Source organism: Bos javanicus, chromosome 7, assembly GCF_032452875.1.
Source record: "Bos javanicus breed banteng chromosome 7, ARS-OSU_banteng_1.0, whole genome shotgun sequence".
Classification (NCBI taxonomy): Eukaryota; Metazoa; Chordata; class Mammalia; order Artiodactyla; family Bovidae; genus Bos; species Bos javanicus.
The window spans coordinates 936,063-954,903 of record NC_083874.1 but is presented as its reverse complement, the minus strand read 5'-3'; the positions used below and the strand labels follow the sequence as shown (position 1 = coordinate 954,903).

Sequence of the window (18,841 nt, the reverse complement as noted above, 5' to 3'; positions counted from 1 at the left end):
TCTTTTCACTGGCCTCCACTGTTACTTGTTATACATTCTTATAGTCTCTTTCTGGTTGGAATATATCCTAAGGGAATTTCTTCAGGAAAAAAGTGCATGGAAGATAAATTATCTTACTCTTCCTTTACCCTTGATTGATAGTTTATCTTCTAAGTTTTAAATCAATTTTCTCTCAGGATTGCCAAAGTTGAGTGCTGTTGGTTATGCACAGAAGGCTTGTGCCTGTCTGGTATTCATTCTTTTGCTTCCCTTTTTGTTCCTTATCTCCATGATTTATCACAGAGACTCATGCTTTGTCAACACCCCCAAAAGCCCCTAGTCACGTCTCCTACTAATCACTATTCCCACTGCCCTCCAAAGACGGTAACTACTTCTGCCTTTTATGAGAATCACTTCCTTGCTTTTACCTGCTAAACATGCATCTTTAAGACCCTGCATCATTTATTTTTGCCTGGTTTTTGAAACTGTGTCTGACTTCCTTCACTCAACATGGTGTTTGTGAGATACATCCATTGTTGTATGAAGCTATAGCTCATTCTGTGTCATTGCTCTAACATTCCTTCATTATGATTATATGACATAATTTTTATAGATAATATTGGTTGTTTTCAGTTTACAAAGCAATTACAAAAAACAAAGAATGGTCATAAACATTCTTGTACATGGTTCTGGGTACCCTATGCATGGATTTTTAATAAGTAGATAGCTAAGAGTGGGGCTGCATGTTTTATTTTAGTAGATAAAGCAACAGTTAAAACTGGACATGGAACAACAGACTGGTTCCAAATAGGAAAAGGAGGACGTCAAGGCTGTATATTGTCACCCTGCTTATTTAACTTATATGCAGAGTACATCATGAGAAACGCTGGGCTGGAAGCACAAGCTGGAATCAAGATTGCCAGGAGAAATGTCAATAACCTCAGATATGCAGATGACACCACGCTTATGGCAGAAAGTGAAGAGGAACTAAAAAGCCTCTTGATGAAAGTTAAAGTGGAGAGTGAAAAAGTTGGCTTAAAGCTCAACATTCAGAAAACGAAGATCACGGCATCTGGTCCCATCACTTCATGGGAAATAGATGGGGAAACAATGGAAACAGTGTCAGACTTTATTTTGGGGGGCCCCAAAATCACTGCAGATGGTGACTGCAGCCATGAAATTAAAAGACGCTTACTCCTTGGAAAGAAAGTTATGACCAACCTAGATAACAAATTTAAAAGCAGAGACATTACTTTGCTAACAAAGGTCCATCTAGTCAAGGCTATGGTTTTTCCAGTGGTCATGTATGGATGTGAGAGTTGGGCTATGAAGAAAGCTGAGCGCCGAAGTGTGGTGTTGGAGAAGACTCTTGAGAGTCCCTTGGACTGCAAGGAGATCCAACCAGTCCATTCTAAAGGAGATCAGTCCTGGATGTTCTTTGGAAGGAATGATGCTAAAGCTGAAACTCCAGTACTCTGGTCACCTCACGCGAAGAGTTGACTCATTGGAAAAGACTCTGATGCTGGGAGGGATTGGGGGGCAGGAGGAGAAGGGGACGACAGAAGATGAGATGGCTGGATGGCATCACTGACTCGATGGACGTGAATTTGAGTGAACTCCGGGAGTTGGTGATGGACAGGGAGGCCTGGCGTGCTGCAATTCATGGGGTCACAAAGAGTCGGACACGACTGAGCAACTGAACTGAACTGAAGTGAATGCCAAATTGTTTTCCAAAGTGGTTTGTTCTGCCTATTTCTAGGGATTTGGTTTTCTTGCGGTATATTCACCCTTTGTCCCATAAGGGGACTAAATATTATTTCAACAAAAGGGAGATCACAAGGGAAGGGGTTTGTGTGGGGGGGGCACTAATCCAATTACAAGAATCTTTAGAAGCAAAGTTTGTTCTGGCTGGCTGGGAAGAGGGGAAAGTCAGAGAGATCTGAATCCAGAGAAGGACGAGACATGACATTATTGCCGTCAAGATGGACGTGGGGGGTCCGTCTTGAGAAGGAATGGGAGCAGAGTGCTCCCTGGCTGACAGACAATAAGGGAATAGAGACCTCTGACCTACACTGCAAGGAACTAGGTTCTGCCAAGAACCCTGAATGCACTTGAAAACAGATTCTTCCCCAGAGCCTCCAGAGAAGAGCCTGGTCCAGTAACACCTTGATTTCAGCCTTGTGAAATGCCACGCAGAGAACCCAGGGAAGCCCACCCAGATTTCTAACCTACACAGAACTATGAAATTACAAATGGTTGTTGCTTTGTTTTACATCCCTAAGTTTATGGCAATTTGTCATGTGGCAATAGAAAACAAACACAGCTTCTCTTCTGCATGTTTCTACCATTCTGCCTCCCCAGCCTTCATTCTGGATACTTTTCTCCTTAACTATCTTCCAGATCACAATTCTCTCCTCAGTTGTACTTATTAATAATATGCTTTTAAACCCACCTATTAACTTCATAATTCAATTACTGTATCTTAAGAGTTCATAATTTCTATTTAGTTTTTTAAAGTTTTCATTTCCCACCCAAAATTTTTCATACTGTCTTTTATCAACATAACATCACAGCTCTTTGGAAGTTTGGATCCAAAAAGGCCAATAACTCCTATGGATCTATTTCTTTTTTCTGTTGTTTGTGTTGGATTTTGTGAATGTCATCTAATCTCCTTCTGTGACTAGTTATTTCTGACTATGTGCTGGATCTTGAACTTGCAAAACTGTCTGCTATCTAGAAATAATTTAATAACCAGTATGATGCTGTCTTCCTCCAGGTAGAATTTACATTTATTTCTGCTGGACCTTGAAGCACTAGCAATTTGGGCTCACCTCACCTCGAGTTCAGCAAATGGGACGATGTGAAGCTAAGCGGCTGTGCCTGCAAGAGCCTGTTACTTTCTGGTTTGTTCTTATTTCTAGCATGCAGCCCTTTATTGGACCCAATTCAAAGCAAAGGAAGTTCACTAAGGCCCTTTAGAGGGCCCTGGACTCCAATCCCTATCTCCTATGGCCCCACAAGACACTCCAAAGGACTCTCAAATCCCTCAGCTGTCCATACCAGAATTTTCAAATGCCCTCAAGGGAAAGACCACCCCAAATCCTGGGCTCCTCTGACTAGGCTTCTCCTTTCCCAGATCCTAGCCCAATAACTTTTCATTTACTTACTCACTATCTAGGGGCAAATGCTGAGCATGGGGATGGGGTGGGAAGGCTGGGAGACAACTAGCTAAACTGTTTTGCAGACACATGTTTAATTAACATCCCTATTTCCAGCCACCCATTTCATCTTTGTTTTCTGTATCTGGCATCTCTAGACCCATAACCTCTCTTGAGTTCTACTATAGATAGGTTCTCTTCTTTGTGGCAAATGTCTCATCTACTTATTCTCATTTCGTCTGCAGAAACTTGTTAAATGTGCTTTCATATCCACTGATTACTGCCCTCCTGGTCTCTTTGTTTAGGTGTTTGGTCCACCAATTTAAATAAGAAGCTCCAAAACATTTATTTTAGGGATATAACTATTAAGGTCCATAAAGACACAATGATTTGCCCAAGGTAACTAAGAACTACTCCTATGAGGATTTGAGCTGGACTTAGAACTCGATTCTCCTGAATCACAGCATTCCTATGCCTTATATCATATATCTACTTTATCACAAAAATATTGTTGTGGGCATTATGTTCATTTATATATACTAACAGAAAATAATACAGTATAAGAACAGGCCAACATTCATGCTTATACAGAACTAGAGGAAGCAAAAACGAATAAGTTACACCAACCATTTCAAGTCAAGGTTGTAACTGTCACTTCTAAGCACTCTCAGATCTAATAGTATACACTTTTTTAAAAAAGAAAGTTAAACACTTCATAAAAGATGCTTAACATCATTAATTAATAGAGAAATGCAAACCAAAATTACAATGAGGTACCACCTCACACCAGTCAGAATGGTCATCATTAAAAAGTCTATAAATAATAAATGCTGGAGAAGGTGTAGAGAAAAGAGAACGCTTCTATACTGTTGGTGGGAATATAAATTGGGGCAGTCACTATGGAAAACAGTATGGAGGTTCCTTAAAAAACTAAAAGTAGAGCTACCACATGATCCAGCAATCCCACTCCTGGGCGTACATCCAGACAAAACTATAATTCAAAAAGACATATGTAACTCCTATGTTCACAGCAGCATTATTCACAACCTGAGTGTCCATCAACAGATGAATGGATAAAGAAGATGTGGTACATATGTACAATGGAACACTGCTGCTGCTGCTGCTAAGTCACTTCAGTCGTGTCTGACTCTGTGCGACCCCATAGACGGCAGCCCACCAGGCATCCCCGTCCCTGGGATTCTCCAGGCAAGAACACTGGAGTGGGTTGCCATTTCCTTCTCCAATGCATGAAAGTGAAAAGTGAAAGTGAAGTCACTCAGTCGTATCCAACTCTTCATGACCCCAAGGACTACAGCCTACCAGGCTCCTCCGTCCATGGGATTTTCCAGGCAAGAGTACAATGGAACACTATTCCACCATAAAAAAAGAATGGAACGACGCCATTTGCAGCAACAAGGATGGAACTAGAGATTAACATACTATGTGAAGTAAGTCAAAAGGAGAAAGACAAATACCATGTGATATCATTTATATGTGGAAACTAAAATATGACACAAACGAACATTTATGAAACAGAAACAGACTCACAAACACAGAGAACAGACTTGTGGCTGCCGAGAGGGAGAGGGGCTGGGGAGGGATGGAGCGTGGGGTTAGCAGATGCAAACTGTTACATACAGAATGGATAAACAACAAAGTCCTACTCTACACATAGGGGATTGTATTCAATATTCCATGATAAACCATAATGGAGAAGAACAGTTTAAAAAGGAATGCATTTATACATACAACCAAACCACGTTGCTGTCCAGCAAACATTAACAACACTGTAAACCAACCATACTTCAATTAAAATTTTTTTTAAAAAGCAAAAAAAAAAATATGAGGTTAAACACTTCATAGAATTGTTTTGTAAAACAAATACTCCCTAGTGCTTTGATTAACAGCTTGAGATTTTAGACGGAGAGAAAAAAAAATGGAATTTACATCAAAGAAATGTGCACACATTTTTCCTATAGAACTTGTAACTATTTAATTCTACTAATAATTTTATAAATACTGCAAATGATAAACATTATAAAACTTACTTCCTAATTATTTTACTAACAGTTTTAATGAACAACAGAAACATAGAAGCAGATAAATCAGACAGTTGTTTTTACAATTCAAAATTAGGAGTCAAAATATTTTACTTGGATCCCAGCTCCTCCATTTAATCTTATATCAGTACCTGCACTTTAATTTACCTGTCCATATGTCTTTATAAAGCTCTAGTTTAGATGATTAACAAGTTTTTATAAACCATGCATTATTGCTACTATGATATTTTATTTCTCAAAAATGTAAGAACACAGATATATTCATTTCATGTTGTTGCTGTAACAAATTACCACAGATTGACTATTTTAAAACACTAATTTATTATCGTACAGTCCTAGAGCATGCAGGTGCACACACGTGTGCACATGTGCATTAGTCCAGCATTTGGTTTAACCAGAAAGAAGGCTCTACTCCAGGCATGAACTGAGACTATCTGGAGTTTCAGAGCTAAGTCTTAAAAGACCGGTCTGGATAGATCAGCAGGGTTGCAGAGAATTCTCCAGCCAGGAGATGCAGTGGGGACAGAAGTGATGGACATGGGAAAGAGCCTGTCAGGTTTGCAGAGAAGGGACCACTGGAGAGAAGAGGCTATCTGAAAGTCAGGGCTTGATGCTGGGCATACTCAGGCCCTTCCAACAGTGACAAGGAAGAAAGGAGTCTGACTTGAACCATTCATAGTTTCTTGCTTCATCTAAACAGTAGAACAAGGTAAAATACCCTTTCCTTATGCCTTGTATAAAAAGAACACTTCTCTTTTGAGGAGTTTTTAAAGTATAATGCCAATATTCAAGATGCTGTGCAAAACGGCCAGAAAAAAAATCCTCCAAAGACAGGTGGGGGAAGTATCTCTCTTGTCGGTCTGGAACTAGGACTGCAAGCACCATCGGTGATGCCGTTCAGGGGAACCGAGAAGCCTCAAGCCTAGAAGGAAGGTGAGGAGCAGTCACCCACCTTCCCGGCTGAGAGAAAGCCAGCACAGGCTCTGGTAGAAAGGAGCAGTAAAGTAATAATGGAAACCAGGTCTCCAATCATCTAGGCCTAGCTCTCGTGACAGCACCTCATCTAAAAGCCAAAAGAAAACATCCCAAAAGCCTAAGAATAATTTTCATAATTGCACAGAGATTTCTAAAAGAAAGTACCAATAATCTGAATCAAATTAACTAACCCCTTTTTCATGAATCAGCAACGTTAACCCAACTAAAAGGTTTTGATTTGGTAATGAATAACTGGCTTGGATTACAAACTTAAGTGAATAATTACATCAAAGATTATAAAATAAACTGTTAGCTATGCAGGGGCTCATTTAGAGCTACCTTAATCAGTTCATAATAATGACTTCTTTCTTGAGGAGAAATGGGCAAAACTCATTTTTTGATCTTTCCTTAAAATAAAAATTCAGGCTATGGAAATGGAATTTGCAAGACATGAGATTCAGGATGGTGTTAAACTTTTAGCATCTACATGTATGTGAGGTGACAGTTGCTCCTACAAATGTTAATAAAATTGTCAAAAAATTAATTTAAATTTTATTAGTATTTAAATTCTTTTAAAATTATTTAAAAGAAAATACTGAGTTAAATGTACTTTCACTTAACTCTTAGTATTTTCTTTTAAATAATTTTAAAAGAATTTAAATAAGTTACAAAAAATGATGGCATATTTTACTGTATAATATAAATGAAAATATTATACTTAATATATTACATATTATAATACTAGAGTATCCATTAAATGACAAATATCCTTAATTTAAGGCATTCTTCAGCTTACATTTTTTCAAAAAAATCACATAAACATAAAATGAACCATTTTAAAGTGAACAATTCAGTAACAGCACATTCAGTGTTGTGCAATCACCACCTTTAAATAAACCCCCAAATTTTCATCACCCCAAAAGGTAACTCCATACCCATTATGAAGTTGCTCCCCGTTCCTCTTCCTCTTGTCCTAGTTAACCACCAATCTGCATGACTGCATTCTCTATGGATGTACCTACTTTGGACTCATATAATAATACTACCTTTCATGTCTGGCTTCTTTCACTTAACATGTTTTTGCAGATCATCTGTGTCACAGCATACATCAGTGCTTCCTTTCTTTTTATGAATAATATTGCATGTATGTATAGAATACAGTTTGTGTATCCATTCATTTATTGATAGACAGTTGGCCTGTTTTCACCTTTCAGCTAACTGTGAACACTACTGTTATGAACATTTATATACAGTCTTTTTTGAACATCTGTTTTTAATTCTTTTGGGAATATATCTAGGAATATTTACGAGGTCATATAATAATTCTATGTTTAACACCTGAGTGTTCATTGGAAGGACTCATGTTGAAGCTGAAACTCCAATACTTTGGCCGCCTGATGCAAAGAGCTGACTCATTTGAAAAGGCCCTGATGTTGGGAAAGATTGAAGGCAGGAGGAGAAGGGGCTGACAGAGGATGAGATGGTTGGATGGCATCACCGACTCAATGGACATGAGTTTGGGTAAACTCCGGGAGTTGGTGATGGACAGAGAGGCCTGGCATGCTGTGGTCCATGGGGTCACAAAGAGTCAGACACAACTGAGCGACTGAACTGAACTGAAATTGTTGAGGAGCCGCCAAACTGGTTTTCACAAATTGCCGTACCTTTTTACATTTTCACCAGCAATGTATGAGGGTTCTAACTGCTTTACATCCTTGTCAAAATTTGTTTTCCATTTTGTTGATTATGGCCACCTAGTGGGTGTGAAGTTGTACCTCATTGTGCTTTTGATTTGCATTTCCCAAATGACTAACAATGAACCTCTTTTCATGTTTATTGGCCATAAATCTTTAGGGAAATGTCTATTCAAGTCCTTTGTCCGTTCTTTTTTAAAAATTGTCTTGTCTGTTACTGAGTTGTAGAAGATCTTTATGAGTATTAGACTATGGTTAAATATTTTCCCATTTGTGGGTTGTTTTTTCACTCTCTTGTCGGTGTTCTTTGATGCACATAAAAAATTTTTTTATAAAGTCCAATTTTTTTCTTTTGTTGATCATGCTTTTGGTGTCATTTCTAAGAATTCAAGGTCATGAAGCTTTCCCCTCTTGTTTTCTTCTAAGAGTTTCACGGTTTTAACTCTTATATATAGGTCATTGATGCATTTTGAGCTAACTTTCCACATGATGTGAAATGGGAGCCCAACTTCACTCTTTTGCATGTGGGTATCCAGTTGTCCCAGCACGATTTGTTGAAGAGAGTGTTCTTTCCCCTTTGAATAATCTTGGTACCCTTTTTGAAAATCAGATGGCTACAGATGATTTTCTGGACTCTTAGTTTTTAAAATGTTTTCAAAATTCAGAACTTTCCATATTATAATTCTACCAATGCTTTTATGAGAGGAGGTTTAGCTTATAATGGTGTATTTAGGAGCTTTCATTTCAAAACTAGAATTTTCAAATGAAAAATATATACCCATAATGAGTAATTTCATTATTAAACATTTCTTTAAAAAAACAAAGATGAGTAGTATACACAAACTGGAAATCAAAACTAATCCCTGAGAAACAGTATTTTATAAAGTAGCATGTAAGTTCACGATCATTTACCATGCTGTAATGAAGTCATTAATTTTAACTAACCCTTATAAAGACCTGTATTTTATAATTATGAACTTCTAATCAACCTCTAAATGTGGTTATTACATTAAATGTCCTTTTTATCTGTCTTGCTTAATTTCCTACATCAAATTACCACTCAGTTCCAAACAAGAGATATATTATAAATCAAAAGAATTTTTTACATCTAGAATTTCTTATTGACATCAAAGTATCCTAATATGAGCCATCCATTCACTTTAAAAATTCTCTTGGTGCATTGGGTTTTTAAGTACCAATACAGCATGTTATCAATTGAAAGTTAAGATCACCACTATTTTAGATGCAAGCCAGGCATTCCTTCCCAACAGCCCCATCTCCCTCATTAGTTTTTCTAAAAATCTCTGGACTACCATCTCCTCAGCTCCCAGGACCTCTATCTACCTAGGGTGAAGAAAACAACTACCTTCCCTGATTATATGTCTCTACAACAGAGGATCAGTTACAAACCACAGATGCAGATTCTCTAAACTCAGTACCTCTAATAAAAATATAAACTCCCCAACCAGAACATTCAAGAGTTCTCTTTTATCTTGCATTCCCTTTACCTACCAGCTGTAATCATTAGGTATTTAGCTTTACCACAGTTCCTCTTAGATGTAAAGGCGATCTTGTTTTTATTGACCAAAAGAAGAAGAAAAGATTTTGCCCAGAGAACTAAGGGATAAAAAGTTCGGGAGGTGCTGATAACTGTAGTCTAGAAAATGTGAAAAACTTTACCTTTAGCTGGCCAGTGATGTCGCAGCAGCTGACTGTCTTACCAAGCAAGAGACTAAGGTTCAGGGTCAGACCAACGGTTCTGACGGCTGGGCTGGACACATAGTTGAAGTGAGACACCAAGGAAGAGACGGCCAGCCCAGCCCCTCATACGGCATCCCTTCCTGGTTAATCCATGGGGTGATAATGACACTGACTGGCCTCATCCTGCCAATGAAGGGCAAGGCACTGCAATCATGGCGCCTAGAAATGAATAGGAGTGATTGGGAATAAAAGGGGGAAGGGGGAAGGGTGGCCAGGATGAAGAAATGAATAAAACTCCAAATTTCGGTTACAACTCACTGTCATACCTATTATTCTAATATCATTATGACAGGGGGAATGGAAAAGGGGAAAAAAAGAAAAAAGAAACAAAAAAGAAAAATTTCTACCTATTTAAATTTATGCAGCATTTTTAAGAATTTGAGTTTGTATCCTATAATCCGACTGCATGTAACTAAAGCAAGAGGTTGATTCAATTTAGCTTATAAACCTACAGCAAAGAGTATTTTTTATCATCAGTGTTTTCTAAATTCTGACAACTTAGAACTATTAAGTCTTCAACAACAACTCAGTCTACACTACTGAAACAGACCATACTTACCAAACAATTCCTTGGGCTCCAGAGCCAATTGGTTTCAACTGCTGGTATCGTTTTAGGACTGTGAAAGTTGAGTCTGCCACTTGTACACTGTAAAACTGACTATCACATTTACTGTCACTCATGATGTAGTGTCATATAATATTCCAAAGAACTGGTACAGTCGTCAGATTCCTTGAAAAAAAAAAAAAAAAACAGAATGAACATGCATTCTTACTGAAATTATACATGCATAGCTCACTTAATAGTGTTCTAAATTTTTGGTATATAAGACATTATGGTTATAAGCTGATAAACTCAGACCAAGTTCTGAACTTAAGCCACAAACAAAAAATGCAAAGACATCTATCTTAATGTACAAGACTATTATGAAGGGAAGAAACTTTGAGATCCTGCATGACCAGATCTTAAGGGACTGGATTAGGAAACAACCACCTTTGGAGAAAAGAATTTGCACATTTTTACTAGCCATGACAAGACCACGTCACTGTGTAATTCTCATCAGTTTCCTGTGGGGCCAGATTATGCTGAACTGTCTCAACCAGACATGGAGGTGTTCCGGAGATGTTGCAAAATGAACATGTCTATATCCACACAGAAAAACAAATGAACCAGGCTTCTGCTCTGTCCACAAATTCAGGCTAAAGGGATGAACCAGAAAGCAAATCTGATGTCAAAGTGATTATAAAAGTGCTCCAGGGTGTTGGAGGGGTGGTGGCATCTGTGAGAGCCATGCATACTGGTGAGTGCGTTCCTAACTTTTGAGCTGGTTCTGGAGCTAGCTTATATTCCCAGCAGCCCACGTCACTAGTGGGCTTCAATACAGGCAGAGAATTCTGTCATAACCTACAGTCAATAACATGGACACTATGATGTTAATCATGAGGTATGAGTATAAACTGGCAGCTCCAGAGCAGCCTTTTTGTGGTTTAGACAGTAAGTTAAGATTTCTACGCTGCAGGAGCCTATGTGATTTTATACAGAAAACAAAACAAACAGAAATGAATTGGCAGGAAGCTACCTTTACTTCAGTTTCCTGGCTCTTGTCTGAGAATGTTTATTCAAAAGTTACCAAGTTATTTATACTGGTCATTATTTAAAAATTAAAAAGCCAACAATAAAATCATTTAGGTTAAGTATTCCACACTATTTAAAAACACAGAATTTAAATTTTATTTTACAGCGGCCCCAGCTTCTTGACTGTTTGTTCTACCACCTAACATTTAATGTCTACTCATGGAATTTTTGGTACTGGTGATAAATATTTCAACACAATGATGTCTAGGACTTCCATTAAAAATGGAAATAAATTTATCAATAACAAGTCTGAACAAAGAATCAAATCAAATTTATATTTGCTTCATTTTTTTTTTTTTTTTTTTTTTTACCATTCTCAGGGCAGTGGCTGAGGCACAGCTATTAGCACCAGCGGCCACTTTGACCAAGAGCCATTGCACACCGGTTGAGGATTGCCTCTGGGAGGCCAGCACTGCACTAGATAAACTAACACACTGCTCACGATGACCCACAGGGATCGCTAGCCCCGTGTCGCACTGGAGTGACCCAAAGCTTAGTGAGCTGGCTAAGCCATGCAGTGGTGAGAGGCAGGCCCTAAGCTCTCAGAGGGCAGAGGCAGGTCCATCTTGATCACCGCGGCACCTTGTATTTCCAGGGCAGGAGGACAGGGGGCGCCTGGGCCCTGGGACGGAGTTAGCATTCAATATACTTCTGCTGATCTGACCCTATAACACTGTAGCTCATGATTCCCTCATGATGCTACTCCATTTTACTGACATCTGAATATCCTTTTCTTAATTTAGTTTTAGTTTTAAGAGGTTGAGACAATTCATTTCAACATTTATGGGGTGCCTTTCAACAAGAAAGTGATAAATAATACAGAAGACATGGCAAGATCAGCCAGGAATTGGTCTTGAAGCATCATCTAATTCACTCTTTGGGGAAGAAATGTGAGGAATGAGTCTGTTATCTTTACTGTAATCTAAGTTACAAAGAGGTATGTGCCGTAAGCAAAATGTAAATAAATCTGAAAGGCAAGTGGTTCAACCCACAGCAGGTGCAGAAGACAAGAAGAGCTTCATGGAGGAGGGGGCATTTGCCCTGAACAATTTTGCCAGAGATAGTGCAGAAGCACAGAGCTCAAACTGTCTGTGCTCAGACATGGTGAATTGCTCAGCTTGACCAGTGGAGTACAAATGCAAAGGATCAGAGACAGACTCAGCAAAAAGCCAGGAGCCAATAAAATCTGCTGTTTCTTTGGCATATAGTAATGTATCAGCCATGATGGTCATTCACAAAGCATTTGAGTACCACTGTGGACCACGTCCCTTGCCAGAACAGCCAGCCTGCCTGCCTTTTGGGTTTCGAGTTTACAGAGAGGGTACACTCAGAAGACAGTGAATGCAAGGAGAGCCCCAAAGCCAGAGGACAGAGGTTTAGGGTGCAGGGAAGAGAAGGAGCATGTGATGAGAGCTGGAGGTGCCTTCTAAGCATGACAAGCCATTTGAGATTTGGTTTTGCTGGGTCGTGGGGGAAAAACTGGAGACAGAAAACAAGGCCAGATCACCACAAGCCCTGGAAGCCACTGGGACCCACCTGGGTCTGGACGTGCGCCTAAGGGCTGTGGAGGCATCAAAGCACGAGAGGCACAGGCTCTCAGACTTGCTTCTCAGAGAGGTCATTCGGGAAGCTGAGAAAGGGAGTGACTAGAGTGAGTAGGGCTCAAAACAGGCAGACCTGACAAAAATGGCAGGATCATGGTAGCTGGGGAAGCGAAGGAAATGAGTGGCTTAGAGGAAGAGTGTGTGTAACTTGTTGCCCTGCAGGAGATGGGGAGAAATAAAGGTGAAACAGCGGAAGGTAGGCAGGAGATAACTGCACAGTTGGAGAGTTTGACTTTGGGCAAGTCTGAAGAGGCCAAGGGACAGTATGAGAGGACCAGGCTGCTGACCTACTCCAGGATCCACTCCTCCCTTCATTTGCTGGACAGACAGCTGTCCAGCCAGAGATGACATCTGGCCACTTTCCTGGCAGCCAGGTGTGGCCAGAGGACCAACTTTTGCCTGATAAGATTTGAGCAGAACTGATGGATGTTACTTCTAGATCATTTTTTAAACAGAAAGTTGCTTGCCTTCCCATCTATCTTTCTTCCTTGCTGTTGGCTGGGTGATCAGTAGGTGTACTCCCAGAGATGGAAGTTACATGGTGAAGATACTAGAATCACCCACCAGCCAGAGTCCTGAATGACCATGTGGGACACAGCTGGGCCATTCTGGTCCACCTATCCACACTGAGATTGGCATAAATTAATCTAGGTCATGTTGAATAATTCTGGAACTCTCTCTGCTATAGCTGCTGTAACCCATACTCTGACTGGTACAGTATTAGATTAGCTTTCGTGAATTTGGGGAGTATATTACATCATTGTGTTACTTACTTAGTTGTGTTCAACTCTGCGACCCCATGGACTGTAGCCCACAGGCTCCTCTATCCGTGGAATTGTCCATTCAAGAATACTGGAGTGGAAAGTCATCCCCTTTTCCAGGGAATCTTCCCAATCCAGGAATAAAACACTGGTCTCCTGCATGGCAGGCAAATTCTTTACCATCTGAGCCACCAGGGAAGCCCCCTATATTACATCATTAGGTCAATAATTAATACAATTTCATCTCAAGATTTTAAATAATTTTTAAATTAAAATAAGTTGTCCTTATCAGGCAGGAAAAAAAAGTCACTTAACAAAGAATCTGTTAGAGCCACCTCCTCTGCCAAGCCTGGGCTTCATGAGAGCAAGAGAAAGAACCCCAAGCCAAAAGAAGAAAGCATGTAAATTAACTATTAATGAAGTCAACTCCTGGATGTATTTCAACAAAATGGACCTCGTGATCCTGGTGGCTCAGCAGTAAAGAATCCACCGGCCAATACAGGAGACGCAGGTTCAATCCCTGGGTTGGGAAGATCCCCTGGAGAAGGAAACAGCAACCCACTCCAGTATTCTTGCCTAGAAAATCCCATGGACAGAAGAGCCTGGCAGACTACAGCCCAAGGGGTCACAGAGTCAGACAATACTCAGCTACTAAAAAACAACAACAAACAAAAGAAATAGCCGTAAACAAAATGGACATCAACCAAATTGAGAAGTCTAAGAATTCTTCAGGCAACCACATTACCAACACACGGAAGGTGGAGTCCCTGACTTAACTCCCATCACTCAGGTGCTGGTTCCTCACCTCGGCTCCCAGCAGTGCGACCCACTGCCCGTCACAGCGCCCTGTCACTCAGCTTCTGCAGGTCTGCCTCCGCCTCCCTCTGCCAGGCGAGGAGCTCCTCAAAGGAGGAAGGGCCTGTCTTCCCTCTCATACAACATTACTAAATAAATGCCAACCAATGATCCACTGAGAAAGCTCCTAGGAGGATACACTCTGCGCTTACAGACCCGAGGGTGGTGAATGGATGCCTCAAGGTTAGGAAGCGGCATGGCCTTTGCTAAAGGCAACTGCCTCAGGTCTACACCCTCCCCACTTACCATGCTGCTTGGCAAATGAATTGCTCTAACTGAAAACCTCTGTTTCTTCAACATTGGAGACTCCTGTAGTATCCCCTTCAGGATACTGGAATAAAATCTACCCACTCTATGAATAAACATTGGGCAGGAGGAACATTCCTATCTGTTTAGAGCCTGTTTAGGCATTTAAAGAAATGCTTTAAAATTTTTTTCTCTACCTCTAGAATGCTCAAACTACCACACAATTGCACTCATCTCACACACTAGTAAAGTAATGCTCAAAATTCTCCAAGCCAGGCTTCAGCAATATGTGAACCGTGAACTTCCTGATGTTCAAGCTGGTTTTAGAAAAGGCAGAGGAACCAGAGATCAAATTGCCAACATCCACTGGATCATGGAAAAAGCAAGAGAGTTCCAGAAAAACATCTATTTCTGCTTTATTGACTATGTCAAAGCCTTTGACTGTGTGGATCACAATAAACTGTGGAAAATTCTGAAAGAGATGGGAATACCAGACCACCTGATCTGCCTCTTGAGAAATTGGTATGCAGGTCAGGAAGCAACAGTTAGGACTGGACATGGAACAACAGACTGGTTCCAAATGGGAAAAGGAGTACGTCAAGGCTGTATATTGTCACCCTGTTTATTTACCTTATATGCAGAGTACATCATGAGAAACGCTGGACTGGAAGAAACACAAACTGGAATCAAGATTGCCGGGAGAAATATCAATAACCTCAGATATGCAGATGACACCACCCTTATGGCAGAAAGTGAAGAGGAACTCAAAAGCCTCTTGATGAAAGTGAAAGTGGAGAGTGAAAAAGTTGGCTTAAAGCTCAACATTCAGAAAACGAAGATCATGGCATCTGGTCCCACCACCTCATGGGAAATAGATGGAGAAACAGTGGAAACAGTGTCAGACTTTATTTTTCTGGGCTCCAAAATCACTGCAGATGGTGATTGCAGCCATGAAATTAAAAGACACTTACTCCTTGGAAGGAAAGTTATGACCAAGCTAGATAGCATATTCAAAAGCAGAGACATTACTTTGCCAACAAAGGTTTGTCTTGTCAAGGCTATGGTTTTTCCTGTGGTCATGTATGGATGTGAGAGTTGGACTGTGAAGAAGGCTGAGAGCCGAAGAATTGATGCTTTTGAACTGTGGTGTTGGAGAAGACTCTTGAGAGTCCCTTGGACTGCAAGGAGATCCAACCAGTCCATTCTGAAGGAGATCAGCCCTGGGATTTCTTTGGAAGGAATGATGCTAAAGCTGAAACTCCAGTACTTTGGCCACCTCATGCGAAGAGTTGACTCATTGGAAAAGACTCTGATGCTGGGAGGGATTGGGGGCAGGAGGAGAAGGGGATGACAGAGGATGAGATGGCTGGATGGCATCACTGACTCGATGAACGTGAGTCTGAGTGAACTCCGGGAGTTGGTGATGGACAGGGAGGCCTGGCGTGCTGCAATTCATGGGGTCGCAAAGAGTCGGACACGACTGAGCGACTGATCTGATCTGATCTGAGTATTCTAAATATAAACAACCCAGGTACTGTAAATACAGTATTAAATCTCTGATTAACTTTTCTAAATAAAAAAACTAGCTCTAACTATAGCTTTCTGGGGCTTCCCAGATGGCACTAGTGGTAAAGACCCTGTCTGCCAATGCTGGGGACGGAAGAGGCATGGATTTGATCCCTGGGTTGGAAGATCCCCTGGAGGAGGGCACGGCAACCCACTCCAGTATTCTTGCCTGGAGAATCCCATGGACAGAAGAGCCTGGCGGGCTATAGTCCATGGGGTCACAAAGAGCCGGACATGACTGAAGTGACTTAGCACAGCACAGCACAGCTTTCCACCACAGCTTTCCAGTTATAACATTTCAAAATGGGAAACAACAGTGGAGAGCATGTAGTGTGAGACCTGGGGAGATGTCAGCTACTATTTACTGACTTCTCCCAACAAACATTTCCTGACAGCCTCCTGTGTACCAAACACGAGGGATGTGTGTGTGTTTGAGTGTCTGTGTGTCAATCGCTCAGTCATGTCCGACTCTTTGCCACCCCGTAGACTGTAGCCCACCAGGCTCCTCTGTCCATGGAATTCTCCATCCAAGAATACTGGAGTGGGTTGTCATTCCTTTCTGCAGGGGATTTTCCCATCCCAGGGATCAAACCCAGGTCTCCAGCATTGCAGGCAGATTCTTTATTCTCTGAGCCACCAAGGAAACCATGGAGTACTCATCAGACAATCCTCTCCCTCCAAACCACCAACACATAATTATCATACCACTCAGGAAGTGTCCTTGGGGGTATGCACTGTCTGCATGGCAGAAGTCCAGCAGAGTGGTAGGCAGAGGGCAGAGGGAGAGAACAGGTGGAATGTGTGAGTGAGAGGCAGATGCAGAGGAAGGCTTCCTGGAGGAGGCAAGACCTGCATGCAAGTAACAGCCCAGTTGTGACAAAGCAGGTACTTTCACATATACTGGTGAGTATAAGTTAGTATGAATTACACAAATTCGTAAAACACTATTTGGAAGTAAAACAGGTAATATCTAAGGAAAAATCTGCATGACTCCTGACCTGGCAACTACAATCCTATGTAAAAGCACCTGACAAATACACATGTACAAGGATGTAAAGACAACTGTGCAAGGATGTGTGCAGCGCTGCTTGTAACAGGCAAAAACTAGAAAGAATCTAAAAGGCACCCTTGGAATGACTGAATGAATCACGGCATAAAAGCATCATAAAGCCATTAAAGACAATGCAGGGACTTCAGGCATTGATAGGGAAAGATGTTTAAGATATGTCAGGAAATAAAACAAGCCAAAGCAGAGGACATGCAGTAAATGCCAATGTACAGAAAACTACACAAACACAGACAATACGCCAGCAAGTGCAGAGAAACAGTGGAAAACCAGACTTTCACTCCTGACATTACAACTTTTTTTTTTCTTTTACCTATGCACATATTTCACATTTTAAAAACTAAACACTTTTAAATAAAAAGCTGAAGAATGGTCACTCTGACCCCTTTACAGAGAATGGATTTGAGGCAGATGAGACTGGAGACAGGAAGGCAAGTGGGCCAGGCTCAGTACACAGTTATATGAGCTCTACTAACAGCTTGTGAGATCCAGGTACTATCCTCACCCTGCAAATGAGGAAACAACTTGGAGACAGGAAGTACCTTGCCCAGATTCTCAGCTGGAGAGTAGCATAGCCTGGATTTGAACCGAGGTGTATTTGACTACAATATCCATGTTCTTCCCAATACACTACTGGAATATCTCTAATTTTATTTAGAAAGTAAAGTGATTGTCAAAGGGCTAGTTAGGACCAGGACAAAATAACACAGACCTTCACATCTTATCTTGTTGGCTTCAACCCACCTAGACACTTTTCTTCTGATGATGAAGATAATGCAGTGATCCACAGAATCAAACCTTTAATCACACTAATGCTTCAGAATACCCAGGGCATTCAATATTTAAATAAACTGACTGCTGTGATTAAAAGCAGACTGTCACAATCACCTTCTTTGTTTCAATGCTTGCTGCTAAAAGTTTTAATCAAATTGTTCTTTTCCCCTACTTTATTCTTATTAAAAATAGTATTCGTGTGTGTTTGTTAGTCATTCAGTCGTGTCTGACTCTTTGAGACCCTAAAGACTGTAGCCCACCAGGCTCCTCTGTCCATGGAATTCTCCAGGCAAGAATACTGGAGTGAGTATCTATTCTATTCTCCAGGGATCTTAGCACAACTTTCATCTTCTCTGAATAACCAAAAACCTCACAGCATCTCAGGGCCACTCTTTTGAACATCAGTTCTTAACTTATGGCATATACTATGACACAGAATAACAATTAGTAGTTGGTTATCATGTCACTCACAGTTGGATCCTAAGGATCTAGCAAGAATTCCTCCCACTGGCCCCTTGCAGTCATCAGTCTCCCCACCTCCAGCCCTGATACTCAATGTTGTGAGTAAAGGCCTCATTGTGCCCGAGACACACCATCAGCCAAAGTGCTCTCCCAGCCTCCATTCCTGATACCTCCAATCCACAGTACACACACCACATTGGAAAGATCTGTGCACATGAAAACCTTTACACGAATGCTCAAGCAGCTA

The 18,841-nt window shown here is 40.8% G+C and overlaps 1 protein-coding gene across 6 annotated transcripts in view; it reads right to left on the bottom strand.

Moving 5' to 3' along the window:
* Positions 1 to 18,841, bottom strand: part of MAPK9 (mitogen-activated protein kinase 9) — a 68,191-nt gene that overhangs the window by 42,861 nt on the left and 6,489 nt on the right. For 4 of the 6 annotated variants that reach the window (XM_061421263.1, XM_061421264.1, XM_061421265.1 and 1 more), the window contains exon 2: positions 10,187 to 10,357. In XM_061421263.1, the coding sequence (XP_061277247.1) occupies positions 10,187 to 10,308 (122 nt within the window). In that variant the 5' untranslated portion in view covers positions 10,309 to 10,357. Of the gene's footprint in view, positions 1 to 9,546; positions 9,787 to 10,186; positions 10,358 to 18,841 lie in introns of those variants that run through there. The other 2 variants (XM_061421270.1, XM_061421267.1) reach the window with 2 other exon arrangements.